The sequence below is a fragment of the Rhipicephalus microplus genome, chromosome X (genome assembly GCF_043290135.1).
Source record: "Rhipicephalus microplus isolate Deutch F79 chromosome X, USDA_Rmic, whole genome shotgun sequence".
Lineage (NCBI taxonomy): Eukaryota > Metazoa > Arthropoda > Arachnida > Ixodida > Ixodidae > Rhipicephalus > Rhipicephalus microplus.
Genome location: NC_134710.1, coordinates 271,438,320 through 271,456,356, shown reverse-complemented (window position 1 = coordinate 271,456,356; position 18,037 = coordinate 271,438,320). Strand labels below are relative to the sequence as shown.

At 45.0% G+C, this 18,037-nt stretch overlaps 1 protein-coding gene across 2 annotated transcripts in view; it reads right to left on the bottom strand.

Annotated features, from left to right (window-relative positions):
• Positions 1–349: 349 nt before the first annotated feature.
• The window catches only part of LOC119161507 (uncharacterized), a 61,675-nt gene continuing 43,987 nt past the window's right edge, over positions 350–18,037 (bottom strand). Inside the window, exons 6-10 of one of the 2 annotated variants that reach the window (XM_037414025.2) lie at positions 15,211–15,321; positions 9,447–9,628; positions 7,461–7,589; positions 5,755–5,866; positions 350–3,163 (exon numbers count right to left, since the gene is read on the bottom strand). In XM_037414025.2, the coding sequence (XP_037269922.1) occupies positions 2,892–3,163; positions 5,755–5,866; positions 7,461–7,589; positions 9,447–9,628; positions 15,211–15,321 (806 nt within the window). In that variant the 3' untranslated portion in view covers positions 350–2,891. The remainder of the gene's footprint in view (positions 3,164–5,754; positions 5,867–7,460; positions 7,590–9,446; positions 9,629–15,210; positions 15,322–18,037) is intronic. The other variant, XM_075879132.1, reaches the window with a different exon arrangement.

The window sequence follows — 18,037 nt, the reverse complement described above, 5'->3', positions numbered from 1 at the left end:
CATTGTCGAGATAAGTATTAGGCAACCAACGCCATGGGTGCGCGCGATAACGTCGCCACGAGGGAAACGTGGCGAAAACGGGTTGCGAAGTGAGTGCATTCGACCCGCTGGTCAGGCAGATTGGAAACACAAATTTACTAGTGAAAACGACGCGTGCTATATCTATCCTTAACTGGAGCAAGCATATCATTTTCAACGCTTGGTGGCGCTGATCTCAGTCCAAGTGAGCCGAGGCCACGCGTCGGGGCGTTCAACTTAAAGGTACACTTTCTTCTTTCTGTCTTTCTTTTGTCTGCCGAGTAAGTTTCTTTATCAGTTTACTGAACCCAAAAATATCTTAACACAAAAATACGCATAATCACAGCAACATTTAATACGCACACAAACCAATATTCAGGAAGAGTACAGTCTGATGCTCGCGCGGAGAGCGGGAATACACAAGCATTGGAATGAACTGAATACGTGTATACACATGAACGTTGAGCGCACAGGCACAGTCTGCTGTACTATCGAGGACGACTGGTGATAAACTTCTTGTGCCAAGTTTGATAAAGTGCCAGTAGTTTACAAAGTTCTCCCGACGTCTCGCGTCTGTCGAATGACTGATTGTACGTATATATAGTGTCCGAAATACCGCGTTCGCAAGCGTTCGTGAAGCTCGGGGTTCACCCAAAACAGCGCGAAGCCAACATGCACAACTTGTCACAAACATATTGAGACCTTCGCATGGCAGTTCCAAAAAAGCATCGAACGCTTATGTCATCCACAGCGAGAATTCAACACTTTTTGGATAATCAGTTTCGGATACACTGACCATTCACTTGACATTTAAGGCCTTCGTGTTTGCTCATATGTCAAGGACCAGATAACCGGAAGGCAGCTAGGCAGGATAATTAGCTAGACATGGGAAGGAATGTGGTTAGATATTAACATGATCCCCCAAGTTTGCACCTGATTCTGTGCATCTCGCTCTTTTATTCATTTTCGGCCTTATTGTAGACCAAAACAATATGTGTAGAAGCAATGTAAACAAAATTTTCATTTAACCAATTAGGCAAGAACAGCTGGTACAAGTTTAACCATGGTAAATGAGTGAGAACAAACTCAACATCATTTTTATTACCTATACACAGCTATGTAGATTTGCTATGTAGCTATGTAGCAACTCCCATGCGCTACAAAAGGAAACAGATTTTGCGACGTTCTTTTGAAATATACCTTTCTCCTAAACTACAGGTTAGTTATGGTCTTCCGTCTGCTAATTATATGCGTTGTCCTCCATCCGCTAGAGGAATCATGCAGCTTAACGAATGAATGCTTCTTGCGTAGATGCACATTATTTTTTTATGAAATAAATTTTTATCCGAAGCTAAATATTACGTGTGTGTGCTTGTGTGGTTCAGGCCAACAATCTCACCGACGATGCAGCTGACACATTTTTACATTCGCATTGCACTTTTTTTCATGCTTGCGCAAGTTTCAAGCTTGAGGCCTCAGTACCTGTGTTAAGTTTTTCCAGCTTAACTGTATATACTGGGTGGAGTAGCTAGAAACTGTATGGTACATGACATTGAGATCTGTGCACAGCCTTTCTTGTATGCTATGGCGTTGATCGAAGTATAGTTGTACTACAGTTTGGCGACTGTTCAGGCTGTTCACCTTAGGCTTGAAAAAAAAAAAAACTATTCGAGGCAGCTGTACACATGACTGCTAAGTTGGCATTGTATTGTGTAATGGATATATGATTTATTTGAATGCAGTCTGTAGATTGCTTTGTTAGGATGTACCATATTTTTCTTACAGCGTTTTCCTAGTCAATGACAGCTTTTGTTTATTACGCACCTTTCTTGATGGAGCTCGCAATGCAACAACCTGGGAATTTACATCGCTCTTAGCAATTTGAAGCACAAAATGCTTCAGTTTAGCACGTGATGGTACAGTTAACTTCGACCTTTGCACGCACGTCAAACGACCAGATGCAGCCAAGGAGGATTCAATAAAAATTGCTGGAGCGGAAGCTTCCGCAATGCCTTGCCAGCAGAAGTGAAGCCACCTTTTGCCACTGCCAAGATGGCACAAATATGCTCTTTTCTGATAGTGCCCACTTAAAGATCAAGTGGCTTTGATATGTTATGTAAATGCTACGTTAGTTCTATATTAAAAGATAGTTGTTCCCGATGAAATAACACACAGAAACGAGTATGGACGACTGAATCTTCAGAGAACTTTGCCTCTAATTAAAGGCTTACTAAGGAAAATTAGTACTGTAAGACGCACTTGGAGCACTATGTGACCCGAAAAAGTTCTCACATTAAACTCGTAGGGCGTGCGAGGGAAATGCTCCCTTTTTAATCGCTGAACGGTGATACTTTATCATGCCCCTATAAAGATGGCTACCACCGCCACCATTTCGCCAGAAGAATGGCTTCACTCCTGGGCCATCATTCCCACTCCAGTAATTTTTTTAGTCCTCCTTGGATGCAGCGAAACTTCCACGTTGGAATTGAAAGCACACAAGTAACCTTAAATGCTATACATCAAAATGCACATGCACGAGTCTCTGATTCGATTACTGTCACGAAACAGACTTGGCATCCTTTAAATGTCCTTAAGTGAACAAAGTCAGAAAATCTTCAGGCGCGGCGTCTATTCACTGGCGGTCCATTATGCAGCCTGTGCGGCTTCTCTCACTTCACAGCCGTCAGGCCTCTCAGCCACACGCTTGGTGGTAACATCACAACAAATGTCCTTGTTTCATTCTTGGGATGTTTCACACAGCCAATAGAAAATAAAATAAAGAGAAACACAACTGATGCGAGGCAACACAATAGTTGCCGGACGCCTTCAGCCGCAGGTGTCCGGCAATAAGGGGAGAAGTCAATAGGAGATGTCTACAATTTTTCGTCCACGCCATATTCGATATTGTAGTAGGCGTGTTCGGGAAAGTTGTCTAGGTCAATGTATCCGGCGTTCAGCTTGATGAGTTGATCAAGGTCGGTGGCAAGCTTCGAGAAGGGCGGCCGCTCCTTCGGGTCTGGGTGCCAGCAGGCACGCATGAGTCGGTACAGTTCCCAGCGGCAGTGCACCGGCTGTGCCATCACGCGACCGTCGCGTACTGCATGGATCACCTCCTGAGCGCTTAGGCCTGGGTATGGTGTGGAACCTATGAGCAAGCAGGTGAAAACGGCCCACCGGTTGGTTTAAAGGCAGTGTGGTTGGGAACATGATAGGTCGGGGTTGGCCGCCATCTCTCGGCGGCCACAACACACTGAACCATTAGTGAGAAGTAGGCGAAAAAAGAAAAAAAAAAGCCCTATGTGGTGATCAGTAATATAGGCACCAAAATGCACTTTCTATCCTATAGACGAGATACTATTCGGAACATTCGGGCAAGATTCCCGCGGTTCGCTGAAACGTACGCAGGTTCTAAGGTCATTTGAACCTTTCACACATTCAACCTGAGAGGAGACGCTTGTGCACGTTCTTTGCCACTGCCCATCATACCAATCTGAACGAAGTGCCATGGAAGTCAAGCTCCGTCATGTGGATTCGCGACCACTTACAGAAAAAAAAAAAGATTCTAGGACCTTGAAGACCTATGGTCTGGCATACGCGCAAAGCCACAAAAGCTCCTTTGTGCTTTTTAAGGACCACCGGGCTTCACGATTGCTTGTGAACCAACAACGTGAGACGATGCTGTGTAGTCTCGAGGTGACTATCCAACGCTTTCTTACTCTTCTTCTTTCTTCTCTATCCTTTCTTCTCTATTATTCCCGCTCCTCCCCCCTAGTGTAGGGTAGCCAACCAAGCCAAGCTTGGTTAACGCCCCTGCTTTTTCTCTCTCAGTCTCTCACCCGTACGTATTAACGGCGGTGTTGTAAAATACTAAAATATCGTGGGATCGTACCTTATGGGACACTGTACAGTAATTTTACTACAGTGTTTCAACGGGTATCTCCTATATCATGAGTGAACTTTTATGACTAGTTTTACTCGTCGCACGTTTCTCTTTTTCGTGGCTTTTCATTTAGCTATGGCGGAGTGCAATGTAGCTCCAAATACAAGTTTCATCATCGTAGCATTCACGCTACGATGGTGTAAACTAAGCTCACCAAACGATGGCTGTCGTGCCGCCATACTCAGTATACAGCAGTTGTTTTGTGCCATAGAGTTTCCTGTATAACAATGTCTCCTTTATTTCTTTCAATTCCAGTGCAAACGCTCGCTTTTCAACTGGAGCCGTCGGTCCGCCTTATATAGCTCAGAGAATGGTCATGATGTGACGCCACATAATGGGCAGTGCTGCTTGCGTCGCACAAGCATCCCCGGAGACGTGCTCCTTCCCCGGAGACGTGCTCCCCACTCCAATATCACGCGTCTCTCATATTTCTTCCTTCCTGCTCCTTTGTGGCTCGTAGGAATGCCGCTGCTGCATCACAGTGCTCTTTAAGTGCTCTTTGAGTTAGCGCGTGCAGTTGCGTTGAAGTGACGCTTCCCCATTGGTGGCCCGCATAGCGCCACGAACGGAGGCACGCTATCTCAAAACACCGTATGTTTTACAGAGCCAGCGTGACAGCCAACATTATGAACACGAGGAATGCAAGACACCGCCCCACGGATCTGTATGCAACTGAACAAAAAATTACTTCATATGATTTCCGTCATGAGGCGCTACATAATGGGCTCTCTCCCCCATGACCACAAAGCACTAATGAAGGCTAGGCGATGGGCAGGAGTAGGAAAGGGCTAGAGGAGATGGTGGTGAACGGCTGATAGGGCGGGTCTGGCTTGCAATGATAAAATAGAGGAGGCGCTGCCTGTAAGTACACTAGAGGGAACTCTGCCGCATTAGTGTCCATAGGAGCTACGACGCACGGCACTTCAGCCAGTATGGGAATGATGGGTAGTACACAAATGTGTCTTATCATCGTTCTTGCGGCTCCGAATGACTTCGCGTGACCGCGTTGTCACGATACGATAATCAGCAAAAGTTCAGCAGTTGCACTTCAACACCTCAACTTTTTAGGCTCGCCCATTCAAATTGGGTCACGAAGCTCACAACGGGTTGTTCTTTTATTGGAAAGAAAATCAAAACACAGCCATGAACAAAGCCACAAGTTCATTTGAAGCCGTTAATTGATTGATTGATATGTGGGGTTTAACGTCCCAAAACCAGCACATGATTATGAGAGACGCCGTAGTGGAGGGCTCCGGAAATTTCGACCACCTGGGGTTCTTTAACGTGCACCCAAATCTAAGCACATGGGCCTACAACATTTCTGTTTCCATCGGAAATGCAGCCGCTGCAGCCGGGATTCGATCCCGTGACTTGCGGGTCAGCAGCCGAGTACCTTAGCCACTATACCACCGCGGCGCGGCAGCCTCAAGCACGAAGACCAGGCCGATCCGTGTACTATACACCCACTGTTCCTATGGTGGTTGAATGATTGCAGAGCCAGAGTCTCCTATAGTTAATTTTAGGAAGCTATGATTGGCTCCACTTCCTAGCGCCTTCTCGGGCTCAGAGCGAGACAACTTGATTCACACTACAGGTCAAACAGAAGAGATGTGACGAATCATGCCGCGACAGCTGGTCTCCTCGGCGACCTTCATTCGATTTTTTTTTGGCACTGCGACCGTCACATGGCGGATATTCTTGCTGAAAATCGCACCTAAATGAGGCCACATTCTTTGTGTATTCCCCCCGCCATGTACTGCTGCAAGCCAGCAAAAGAATGAAATAGGCATGCCTACCCAGCGTAACGATTTCCCACAGCAGGATTCCGAAGGCCCACGCATCGGACTTTGTGGTGAACACCTGCAGGTAGAGACACTCCGGGGCCATCCACCGCACCGGTAGCGCACCCTTTTTGCGACGCAAGAAAAGAAGCGAGAGAAAATAAAAACACACACACACATTAATTGCCTTCAGCGGCACTTCAATGTGGACAGTTGGGAGTTTGTGAAAACACTTAGGTAATACAAAATCCGTGCAGATCATGTTAGGAGTGATCTAAGCGGTGCGTAAGCGTGGAGCTGCACCGTATGTTCCCATTGGTCTACATTCTAGGATACCACTGGCATAGCGTTTTTCACCAGCTTTTTCAGTTTATTATTATATTATTATTATTACTATATTATTATTATTATTATTATTATTATTATTATTATTATTATTATTATTATTATTATTATTATTATTATTATTATTATTATTATTATTATTATTATTATTTGGCGTGCGTGGCATCTGCCCTCTTGCTCAGGCGTGATTTGGCATTAGCCTAAATTTTCGAAGTCATAATTTACAACACATGTGCAATGCGCGATGCCGACAGCACAGCCGTCAACGGTATAAATTTAAATTATTAAACATCTAAATAAAGATTTAAATAAAGATCTGTTAGGTCAGTGGACCATAAGGAAATCGTTATCTTAATTGCACCTCATAATGAATGTAAACATTCTACGACTTTGCCACTAATTTTGTTGCGTGTACCTATATAGAGAGTCAGAGTCACAACAAAACTGCCGCTTTTAACTTGATAAGATGCGTTGCTGGGCAAATTGGTGCATGTCTAAAGTCGAGCGCAAAAGTCCTGTCTACTTGTTTTCCTGTGTTTCGTCAATTTGTTTTTGCGCTTGACGTTTATATTTATGTTTTTGCCGCTTTTAAGCAGCAGTATTAAGATTTAACTCCATAATTCATGCCAAAACTTTCACAATGGAGCAAAAAGCCTCTGTCTCCACAGGACAAGGAGATGATATGTCACTCATTAGCAACGTATCTGAAGAATAACTTTCAAGAGCAAATATTCACGGCTAACTTGGAGACTATGAATGCTGTGAAACATAGATGAAGTCGTTTCAAGATAACTTCATAAAAATTTCTACGAAGTATATTATGACATGTTGGGTACACATGTTAGAAACATATCGCACTTTACCGGCAGAGCACTGGTCTAACGGTGTCATACAGCTTTTTGTATGCTCTAAATAATATTATCTGTGGTTTTACGTCCCAAATTCACAATATGATTATGAGGGACGCTGTAGTAGGGAGCTCCGGAAATGTTTACCATCTGGTGTCTTTTAACGTGCACTGAATCGCGTAGTACACGGGCCTCCATTCCCTCCATCATTTCCCTACACCATTTCGCCTGCATCGAAATGCGATCACCTCGGGCGGGATCGAACTCGCGACCTTTGGGTCAACAGCCGAGCGCCCTAGCCACTGTTCCACCGAAGTGGACTTTTCTATGCTCTGTGTCCAAGCCAATGCTCACTGAATGAAGTGTTGTGCATATGCACGAAGCAGTGCGATAGTTACACGTATAACGTAACATCAAGTGTCGACAATTGATTTCTGATACTTCCAGCCACAAAACGCGACGTGGTGTTCTGCAATGAACGAATAGCAGTGTTACATTTGCGCCACGTTTTGTTCTACGGTCATATACCTTGGACTTCTGCTGATAGACGTCCGTTTCGGAATCGCGCACACTGCGAGACAGGCCGAAGTCGGCCACCTTGCATTGGCTGTGCTCGTCCACGAGCACGTTCCGGGCGGCCAGGTCACGGTGGATGATCTGCATGTTGCAAAATATGGATTTTAAGACCGTGAACATACAGAGTATACGCCACCGCTGGTGCAACAAGACTTTCATTGTGCGGTGAAAAAGCAACTTGCGTTTTCTGTAAATATCAGGGCGAGTGCAGGATAACTCTGCATTTGTGCTGAATCGGCCTTGAACGAAGTCAACTCAAAGAACGCGATGCAACCAAAGAAAGTGCTGGACTCTCCTAATTCGAGTGTAGAGAGGGCCACTAAATCAAAGATACCGAAGTGGTGTATAATATTTGAAGACGTTTAAAGTACGGTGCTTCTTTGTTAATGTACTCGGTGCCGCTATATCAGCTTATGCTGCTTGAATTTGAATACACACAGTGACGCCGCTGGCTCCATACGTCTGCCATTCTTTGCCGAGATCTCCTCCTTCCGCTGACTGGTCCCCGTATTATTCGGAAGAATGACATGGTTTCTGCCTGCTTAAGCGATGGCTTAACATATATTTATAAAGAGAGGCCAACAGTTTGCGGGGAACATTTAGTATCATATTATTGTGTTAGTTACTCTGTGTGCATTAATTTTCATCGGATCTCATTGAATGATGGTGCTTAACTGCGCGCTTTCGTACTGATTTTCTTGAGACCCACGATATTTCTCTCGAAGCTGCGCTAGTTGAGATACAATAAAATCTTTCTCGTTTTTTTAATTCTAAGCATATAATGCGCTTTTCGAGTGATCATAAAACCGATGTCTCATTAGCTGTGAAATAAGCTTTGTTTTCTGCAGCATTCACAGAGATTACAGTGTATTACAGTGATTTCAACCTGCTTAGCACGCATTCATGAACCGAGAGTGGCATCTACAGATTAGTAGGACATCTCTGTGTCTCTAGCTTTTTGTACGTTATTTAATAGCAGAACGATGTTGCGCGGCCTGGCTGGCGGTGCTCAAGCCAGTGCAAGTGGCACATACAAGCTGGGCCATCAATGTTGCCGCCATTGGGTCATGGTCGAGGTTGCTGGCGAAACGCCACACGACCCTTTAATTGTAGCGGATGCTGCTCGGCCGCGCCTCTGGTCGGCCGGATATCCGATGGACATGGTCGAATGCAGTTGTCCCCGATGCAATCGCCATAAAATTGCGCTACCCTGTGCGCCCCCGTGCGTTCTTCCGGACGTCGTTCTCGCATACAGTAAGAGAAGTGTGTGCGGAAAATGTCCTCGACGTTGGTGTTCACAAAAACGCTCTGGCACTATACATAGATCGCTCGTGGAAATTGGGTTTTGCGGAATCCCACAGTGTGAAGGAAAGCTAATGGAAGCAATGAAATGTGATCTAGCCGTTTGATCTGTCCTGATTCGAGTCGGTGTTTGAACCCTAGACTAGGACAACATATGTTGAGACAACCGGGAAGCTGTCGTTCTGAGAAATCAGCATTTGCTTCCTTGCACTCACGAGCTGCATACGGGTGAATAATAATGGAGAATTTTTTCATAGATTGCTCGTAAAATAAAACGTCAGCCATTGGTAAATAGGGAATAATATTAACAAATGGAGATTGCCAACAACAAAAGTGGCTCACGTATGAAAAGCATAGGGAACTCCACCCTCCGTTCGCAGTCGAAGTATAGCGCTTGGGATGCTGGAGACGAAGCTGCCGAATATAGTCGTTTGTGTGTCGCAGACTTATCGGTGGTATTCGTGTCATGGGCGCAGGCAGAAATTTATTTCGGGAGGAGGGGGGTAAGGGTATTTCGCTCTGTACGTATGGGGAAAAAGTAGGGAGGGGGGGTACGGGGCTGGTGTGCCATTCCCTGGCTACGTTACTGGTTGGTGTGTGCACACATAGACAACCGGCATGTTCTGCTATACTGACCCCTTTCCTGTGGATGTAGTCCATGCCCTGCGCCACCTGTAGGGCAAACTGCGCCAGGTCTCGTGGCCCCAGGCAACCGTCGTCCTCGGGTTCGTTGTAGTACGCACCCTGGGAACGGTGTTCGCGCAGAAATGACTGCAGCTTGCCCCGCGAAACCAGCTCCATGATGAGTAACGGGGGTTCTGCACAAGAGTCGAGCAACATAAGGCCAACAGCAAACTGCCTTGTGCTCTTTTTGATATCGTCAAAGCAGTGGGAACAATCAAAACGCTACCTAGGCAGGAAAGGGATAAGAAGCGAAGGAAGCTCTATAGGCTTATCTTTGCGGGAATTGCGCCATTACATTTTATGTCGTTACCCGAAGCTCTAAAGTATTCACTGGACTAAAAGGGACACAATAGAGAAACAATAACTTGGTTTAGATTAATAAACTGCCCTTCGAAGACTGTAATGTAACAATTCTTACTATCATAAGTTCATTATTAGCAATTAAAATCAACTTTGAAGTTTCATTTTTAAATTTCGCGCACAAATATCTGTGCATGACGTAACAAGTTTCAAAGTATATTTTTCGTAGTTTCGTGGCATTTGCACAATGAAAGTTCATGAAACTTTGCATGCTAGGTCTATGGCACCCACAGATAACAACGTACTTCATTTTAATCAATTAGAAGCTACGTATGACCCAGTATATGCCTTTAGAGTTTATGACGTCACGGTGTTTGGTGCGAAAATCTCAATGTGGCGTCTCCACCTGGAATTCATTTTCTGATGTTTTCTCGCTCACCAAGCGTCGTCTCGTGGTAAGAGTAGTGTTTTCGGAATTATGGAATAGTACTTGATGAATACGCGAAAAATTGTTTTGCCCATTATTGTCAATTTATTGTCCAGCACTTGCAAACCTTGAGTGGGTACCATAACTAGATGGTCTACAGTAAAACGTGATACGCCTGAAATTCTGCGCCCACGACAGTTGAACGCAGCAGTGTACTTTAAGCTCACGCGTATCTTGTATATGTTCTGTTCTTTCTATGTTTCTACCTTTTCATCTTTTAATCTCCTTTCGCTAGCGTAGGATAGCAAACCAGACGCGCGTCTGGTTGATCTTTCTGCCTTTCCTTTTTCATCATCCTCCTTTCCTAATGTCCTGGAGAAGTGCAAATAAGTTTAACAGCAACACAAGCCCGCTGTAAACTAGCTTTGCGGCCTCTGCGATAAGTTTCGTGGTCGTTTCTCTTCATTTGCAAAGACCAAAAGAATATTCGGAGGAGGTCAATACAATTGGCATACAAACTGACGTATGTATTTCCCCGCGGTTCGCTTTAAAAGTGACATTGGTTCAATACGATCAGAAAATAAAAACCAGGTAGGGCAACTGCCTGTGAATTTCGCAAGGTTATATCCGCCAGCCACCTACATCACCCTAATCCTAATGTGCACTCCTTAAGGCAGGAAGAGGGGAATGTTAACCCAACCTAGGTTATTTCCGACTAATTTCTACGAGCAATGTTGTTGAGACTATAAGAAGCAGAACAAAAAATTGGCTGCGTATCTCCGTGCTTTGCTGCAAGGGACGTCAAAGACGATAGTTTTCTTCCTGGGGGCGCTATGTGAGATATAGTGCCACCTGGAGGCAATGTGAAGACACAAAGTTTTGCAGAACAGAGAGCCACTGGGTCATTTTAGTTGAAGCTCCTGATTTTTCACAGCGAAAGCTGTTATGAGATTTCAACACATGGGCCGCGTGCGCGCCGCAGGTGTCCGCCACCGCAGGGGTCCGTAAACACTTTCGCACGAAGTAAGAAAAAAAGTTAGTAAATAAAAATCATCAAGAACGTAATGAGATTCGAACCCGGGTCCCCTGCCTGCCAGCCCAGCATTCCACCACCGAGTCATGGCGGTGCCTGGAACGCCCATGAAAATTGTCCCTAGGCAGGTTTTGATTTCGGGAAAGAAATCACGTTATTACGAGTAATAAAGCGTTATACAAACACAAAGAAACAACCAGGTGTCAGATAATGCAAATTGCGCCGCAAAGAGTGGGTCGTCGAATGCTCCAACCCTTTACAAAAGCATGGTCTTGTTCTCCTATTAAGTGTGGTGCATACCCACTGTGGGGAATCGGGGGGATTACAAAAGCTTCTGGCGTAGTTCTTCACTGTCGTCAGCCACATCACACAAAAAATGCACTAAGTTTCTGGAAATTGCGCAGCAGGTACCACGCTTTTCTGAAGACTGACGAAGCATATGGCATAGTGAATGCCTGCCTATAAATAATGGCGTAAGGGGTACCCTAGCTGCAAGTGTGCTTGCAGCAGATACTTAAAGAGTGTTAAAAAAAAAGGCTCTGAAAGGCCGCTCTTCTAGCTTTCGTTGTGACAGTGCTTCGCGTTCAGTGCGGGCCTCGTGGTGTTTTAGCGAAGCCTATAGGAAACACCCGCTTTTTCGTTCATAGCGTCGCATTGTAAGCGCAGCGTAATAGACACTTCGGTCTTCAGAAGTGTCAATTTAATGTCCAGCGCTAGCAAACCTTCAGTGAGTACCAATACTAGACGGTCTACAGTAGAATGTGATAGGCCTGAAATTCTGCGTCCACTACTGTCGAACGCAACCTATGCATTTTCTAAATAAAAAGCACACTGCCCAGCACTTATATATTGTTACAGCGAGCTGTGATGAAATGGCTTTATTTACAAGAGTCAGTTCACTGCTGATGCCGTTGAAGAATTACTACGCATGTGCACGACACAGTTTCATCATTGATTGATTGACTGATATGTAGGGTTTAACGTCCCAAAACCACCATTTGATTATGAGAGACGCCGTAGTGGAGGGCTCCGGAAATTTTGACCACCTGGGGTTCTTTAACGTGCACCCAAATCCGAGTACACGGGCCTACAACATTTCCGCCTCCATCGGAAATGCAGCTGCCGCAGCCGGGAATCGACAGTTTCATCATTCCACACTGTATCATCCGCAGACGAATGGCCTCGTTGAACGGACAAACAGAACGCTGACCAACATGCTTGCCATGTACGTTTGTTCCAATCACAAGAACTGGAATGAAGTGCTGCCTTTTATCACGTACGCCTACAACACGGCGAAACATGAAACAACAAACTTCACCCCATTTTATCTGTTGTACGCCTGGTTGCTGTCTATACTCGCGATAGTCGTCACATGGGCTAGCCTGCCAAAACTTCGGCGTGATGCGCCTCGTCTTTAATGCTCAAAAGTGCGGCAATGGCGAATGACATCGGCGACAGATGTCATGGTGTCCTTCACGATGAGGAAACTGTAAACATCCTCGGCGATTCCTTTTAGGATGTGCCCGACTTTGTCTTCCTCAGACATTCTGGAGTCAATGATCCCACATAGCTTTATTACTTCCTCAGTGTAGGCCGTGTAAGTTTCACTTGGCACTTAGCGCGTTGCATTAGCGTCTGTTCTGCTCATTTCTTTTTTGTTGTTGGGTCGCCGAAACGCTCTTTAATCTCAGAAACAAATCTGTCCCACGTCGTTAGCGTTTTCTCCCGATTCTCGTACCACATTAATGCAGTATCCGTCAGAAAGAACGCGACGTACAAAAAGCTGAGAATATTTACGATGCGCCCTAAATATGCGTAATATTTGCTGTGTGGTTGGCAGTGTTTACTAGTGTGAACGCAGCCACTAGATCAAGATGGGTGGGCGTTGAGCAAGGGGCTAAATTTTCGCCTGGGGGCGGAATCGCTCCAACACACAAAGAGACAATCATACAGACGAAAATGTTTGCGTTTAAATATCCCAAGGAAGACTGTCGTAAACAAAAAGAAAACTTTTTATTGCTCAGCAACTGCGTTTAACGTGGTTAAAGGCTCAGTCGCTCTCTGCAAGGGCCGACCATCGAGGACTACGATATGTCCTTGAAATATTATAAATGTTGGCCTAAAATTTTAGATTTACAGTTGCACATTCACTAATGTGAAAAGTAGGAAAGTGATCATGCCGGTCGTAAGGTAATTTATGCCTTGCGCAATTTATGCTTGTTATGATGTTTAAGCCTTGCGTGTATTTATGTGATATTCGCGCAAATAAAGTACATGAACTACAATTGTTACGCGGCTCTCTGACCACTCAGCTGTGACCCAGAACTTTCTCACGTGGGACCTGAGCAAGTAGCATATGCAAGTAGTCAGACACCGTAACGGAGAGCTAAAAAAAAGGTTGCACACACTAAGGGAATTAATGGTATGCTAAGAATTTAGCCATCAGCTTTCTCCCCAACCTCGTTTGGGATTGCTCAAAGCGCTAGAATATGAAAAAACGCGTTTCCGTAAGACGGATAGCGATGTTTCTTACGCGAGCATGCGTGAGCCGACCGCAGCAGGATGATGGTGACAATGTTTGTTTTACCCTAATCGCGTTTCTGGCGACGCGGCAGCGTTGCTTGGAGTGGTGGGTTGTGTAAGACTCGAAGTGTCGCTATCGCATCGCGTAAAACGCTCATGGAAAGACTAACGCACGCAGCAGTTGCGAATGCGCTTACAAAGTGCGGCGTATCACGGCTGTTTTCGCCGCTAGAGAGTAAATAGTTTTAAACCTGTCTTATCTAAAAAATTTTATTGCATCCCCTATTTAACGTTTGCTTTTCTGGCGCCGAAACAAACTCTGGGACCAAGGAGGTTAAGAGTGTGCGAGCACGGTATAGTGATAATTTTATACTCGTGCATTTGATTGTTCAATTGGTCACCTTCAAAACCTCTGTCAATCTGCTTCTCTGTAAAACAGCGTAGTCCACTTCCGTCACTTCTCTTTGGCTTTTACGTATAACCATTGTGTTTATACGGAAATTTACTCTTATATTCATTATTTCAGTGTTCACAGAAATCAGGTAGAGGAGGAGGAGGAGAAAGAGAATGAGGAGGAGGAGAAAGAGGAGAAAAGGTTGGCGAGGAGGTTAGCCAGTTCTGACTTTCCTCTGTATACGGAGAAGAGCAGTATTAAAACTGACGTGCCGAAGGAATTCGTAACACTTATTTTATCGCTCTATACACTTGCCAATATACACTTCCCTTAGGGCAAGTCTATGTTGTCGTGTATATTGTTGCAATATACACTTGCCTTAGGGTAAGTGTATATTGCAACAAAAAAAAAAGTCATTTGAAACCACTTCTGGCCCACGAATGAAATGTGCTTAAAGTTCAAGACGTAGCCAAAATATGGACACATTTTGCATGTACTTAAAGCATCAAAGAAAAAATTATATTTGCTTTCTGTAATAAGGTAGATAGGTGGGCGAGTTGCGTTCTGTGTGAGCCTTCTAAGTCAAAATTACATTGTTGGACAGCACTCAAGCTAAAGCATTATGCCTTTGGTTCTCCATAGCCTCTCAGTCCTTGGCAGAGCTAAAAAGGTGCAAGTTACTTTTAGGAATGAAATACTTTTGCGTGCTTTCATTCCTTATTTGCTTCAAGGTCTACACTCAGCAGTATCACCGAATATAGACCACAATAATTCATTACCTTATGAGTCAATAAGGCGTTTTTCGCCTTCCTAATTTTTAATGAACCCGGGGTAATCAGTGAGGCTTCCAAATAAATGTGTTACATACGAATTGGGAGTTTTTTCGCACACATGAGGGACAAATTTTGGACGCGTTTTCACTCTCCGGTTACGGGCAGCAGGTATCCCTGCCCGTGCGGTGCAGCTGTGCGGATAGTGCGTGTACAGGCCCTAAAAGAACGAAAGAAGGAGCGGTCTCTGCTCCAGCTGGTGTTCTCACCGTCGAGTGTGCAGCATCCCAGGAAGCGAACGACGTGCGGGTGCTGGCCCAGTTTCCTCATAAGCCCCATCTCGCGCACAAGGTCTCTCTTCTCCTCGTTGGTCGCGTACTCTGCAGAAAAGCCACATTCATGAATCGGGAAGGTGGTCTTGTTTGAAGGTGAACCAATGGCGCGTCAGGACTACGTGTTTTCACGAATCAGTCCGCATGCTAGAGTACGTACCCTGTTACAGCACGCACAGTTCTACTCGCGACTGCCTTTACACATTTCAGGAATTAGTGGCACAGGCCTAAGCAGTATTTCTTGGTATTGGTAGAAAAATTCTTATACACATAGAGCTGCCAGAGCTGCGCACGTGTTGACCTGCGGCGGTATCTCCATGGAAATGAGGTACCAATCTTGTTGCCTTCGTCCAGCTATAATTCAATTGAGGCACTCTCGACGAATGAAGATTCCTTCTTGAAGTATGTCGCGTAATATCCGAGAGCCTTTGCGTGCTGACTGTCGTGTAAATTGAATCAAACGTGAAAACAAAGCGTATCGCATAGAAGAATATGAATAAGAACAAATGGTCCCGAATATCTAGATTATTTTTGCTCAACACAAAAGCTCTCGCGGTTACATTGATAATAAAGAAAGTCATAGCTTTGCCGCGAAAGTGAAGAAATTAACGCGACAGCACCAAATTGAAAGGTCACGCGCAGAATGGAAAGCAAATCGAGACGTGCCCCGTGTTTCTCACGCAAAAATTATGCACGAAACGTACTCACACGTACGAATGCACGTCAATAAGCGTCTCATTTGTTATTTTGCTGTGTCTGAAAAGTGCGCGCTTCTAGCAAACGGAGACTGCAATGATTTCAGTTACCTTTGTGCACCCGGTAACTACAGCAGAATCGTTCCAGGTGAAGCCCGAGGCGAGACAAGGCGTACGATTCTCCCCTTCTCGCCACCGCGAGATAAGGGCGCGTGAGGAAGCGTCGCTCTCCTTCTCTAAGCCGGGGCTAAGTGCGCGTGGGAGATTAAAGCGGGCGCCGCCACGCGATGTGCCGACGCGCGCTCATTGCGCCATCTTGCTGGTAATGCTGAAAATACAATTCCCCCCGAGACGCTCGTGAGCAGCAGTAAGCGGTAGATATAAATAGCTTGCCGTTTTAATGGCGGAGGACGTGCTCCGGGGTGCTCAGTGATTAACGCCTCGCTTTCACGATGCAGAGTTCCCCCGTTCAGTCTGCGTGCCGGAGTGTTTTGTTTTTCTATTTTTTTTCTTTCTTGCGCTTCCATATATATAGATAAGTATACATATATGATGCATGACATCGACGCCCACGTCGACACCAGCAGCACAATCCAGCCGAAACTGTCCTGTCCATATAGTTGCCTTTACAATAATATATAAGAATATGTGGCTATCGCAATAATAATATGTGTTTTTTACGTCCCAAAACCAAAATGTGAATAAGAGTGACGCCATTGTGGAGAGCAATGGAAATCTTGACCATCTGGTGTTCTTTACTGTGCACTGACATCGCAGAGTACATGGGCCTCTACCATTTCGTCTCCATCTAAATGCAACCGCCGCGGCCTGTATCGAACACGCACCTTTCGGCTCCACAGCCGAGCCCCCTAGCCACTGATCCATCGAGGCGAACGCGGTTACATTGCGTTTGTCAGTTGCTTCTTTTTCCTCCGGTACATTTAGCTACTATATATGCAATAATAAAAATTTTGTTCTATAGTTCGAGCTGCTTTTAGAAAAGATGCACTTAGTCTTCAGAAATACCCAGCGCAGTTGTTTCTTGATGTTATCTCTTATTTGTGGCTCCCTGTGATTTTTGGAACCTGAACACTGCAATGTTTAACGCTAAAACCTTATCTAGTAAGGCAAGTTAATCTGTACTATTCGAGGAGCTAGAGGGTGTTATATAGGATGTAATAGAGCTAAGTGATGTTAGGAGGACATATGAGGCCTATATAGTGCTACAGAATGGGCACGTCATTTGCTATCGTAGCTTGACTGACAAAAGAGAACTGGGCGTGGGGTTCCTTATCTACATAAATGTAGCTGGCAACGTAGATAAATACCATAGCATTAATGAAAGGGTGGTAGGTGTCATACTTGAACTCAATAAGAGATACAAGATCAAGGTGGTACAGGTTTACGTGCCTACATCCAGCCATGATGACGGGTCAGTTGAAAGCATCTATGAAGACGTGGAATCGGCAATGAATAAGGTAAAAATATAGTATGCTATGGGCGACATTAACGCCAAGGTAGGGAAGAAGCAGGCTGGAGATGAGGCAGTAGGAGATTATAGCATCGGTACGAGAAATGCCAGAGGGAATCTATTAGTAGAATTCGCTGAACGCAATAATTTGCGGATCTTGAGTATCTTCTAGCGAAAACGAGGGAACCGTAAGTGGACATGTAGGAGCCCTAATGGTGAAAGTAGGAATGAAATAGACTTTATACTGAGTGCACAACTAGGCATCGTTCAGGATGTGCAAGTGCTTGGCAAGATACGATGCAGTGACCATAGAATGGTACGGTCTCAAATTTGTCTAGAACTGAAGAAGGAACGAGAGAAACTGTTACGCAAGAAGCCAATAAATGAGCTAGCACTAAGAGGGAAAGTACAGGAATTCAGAGTCTCGCTTCAGATCAGGTACTCAGCTCTTATTGAGGAAACCAGCCTTAGCGTCGAAGCAATGAATGATAATTTGACGAGAATCATTACGGAGTGTGCAGTGGAAGTTGGAGGTATACGGTAGTTAGACATGACACTAGCAAGCTGTCCCAGGAGACGAAGAACCTCATTAAGAAGC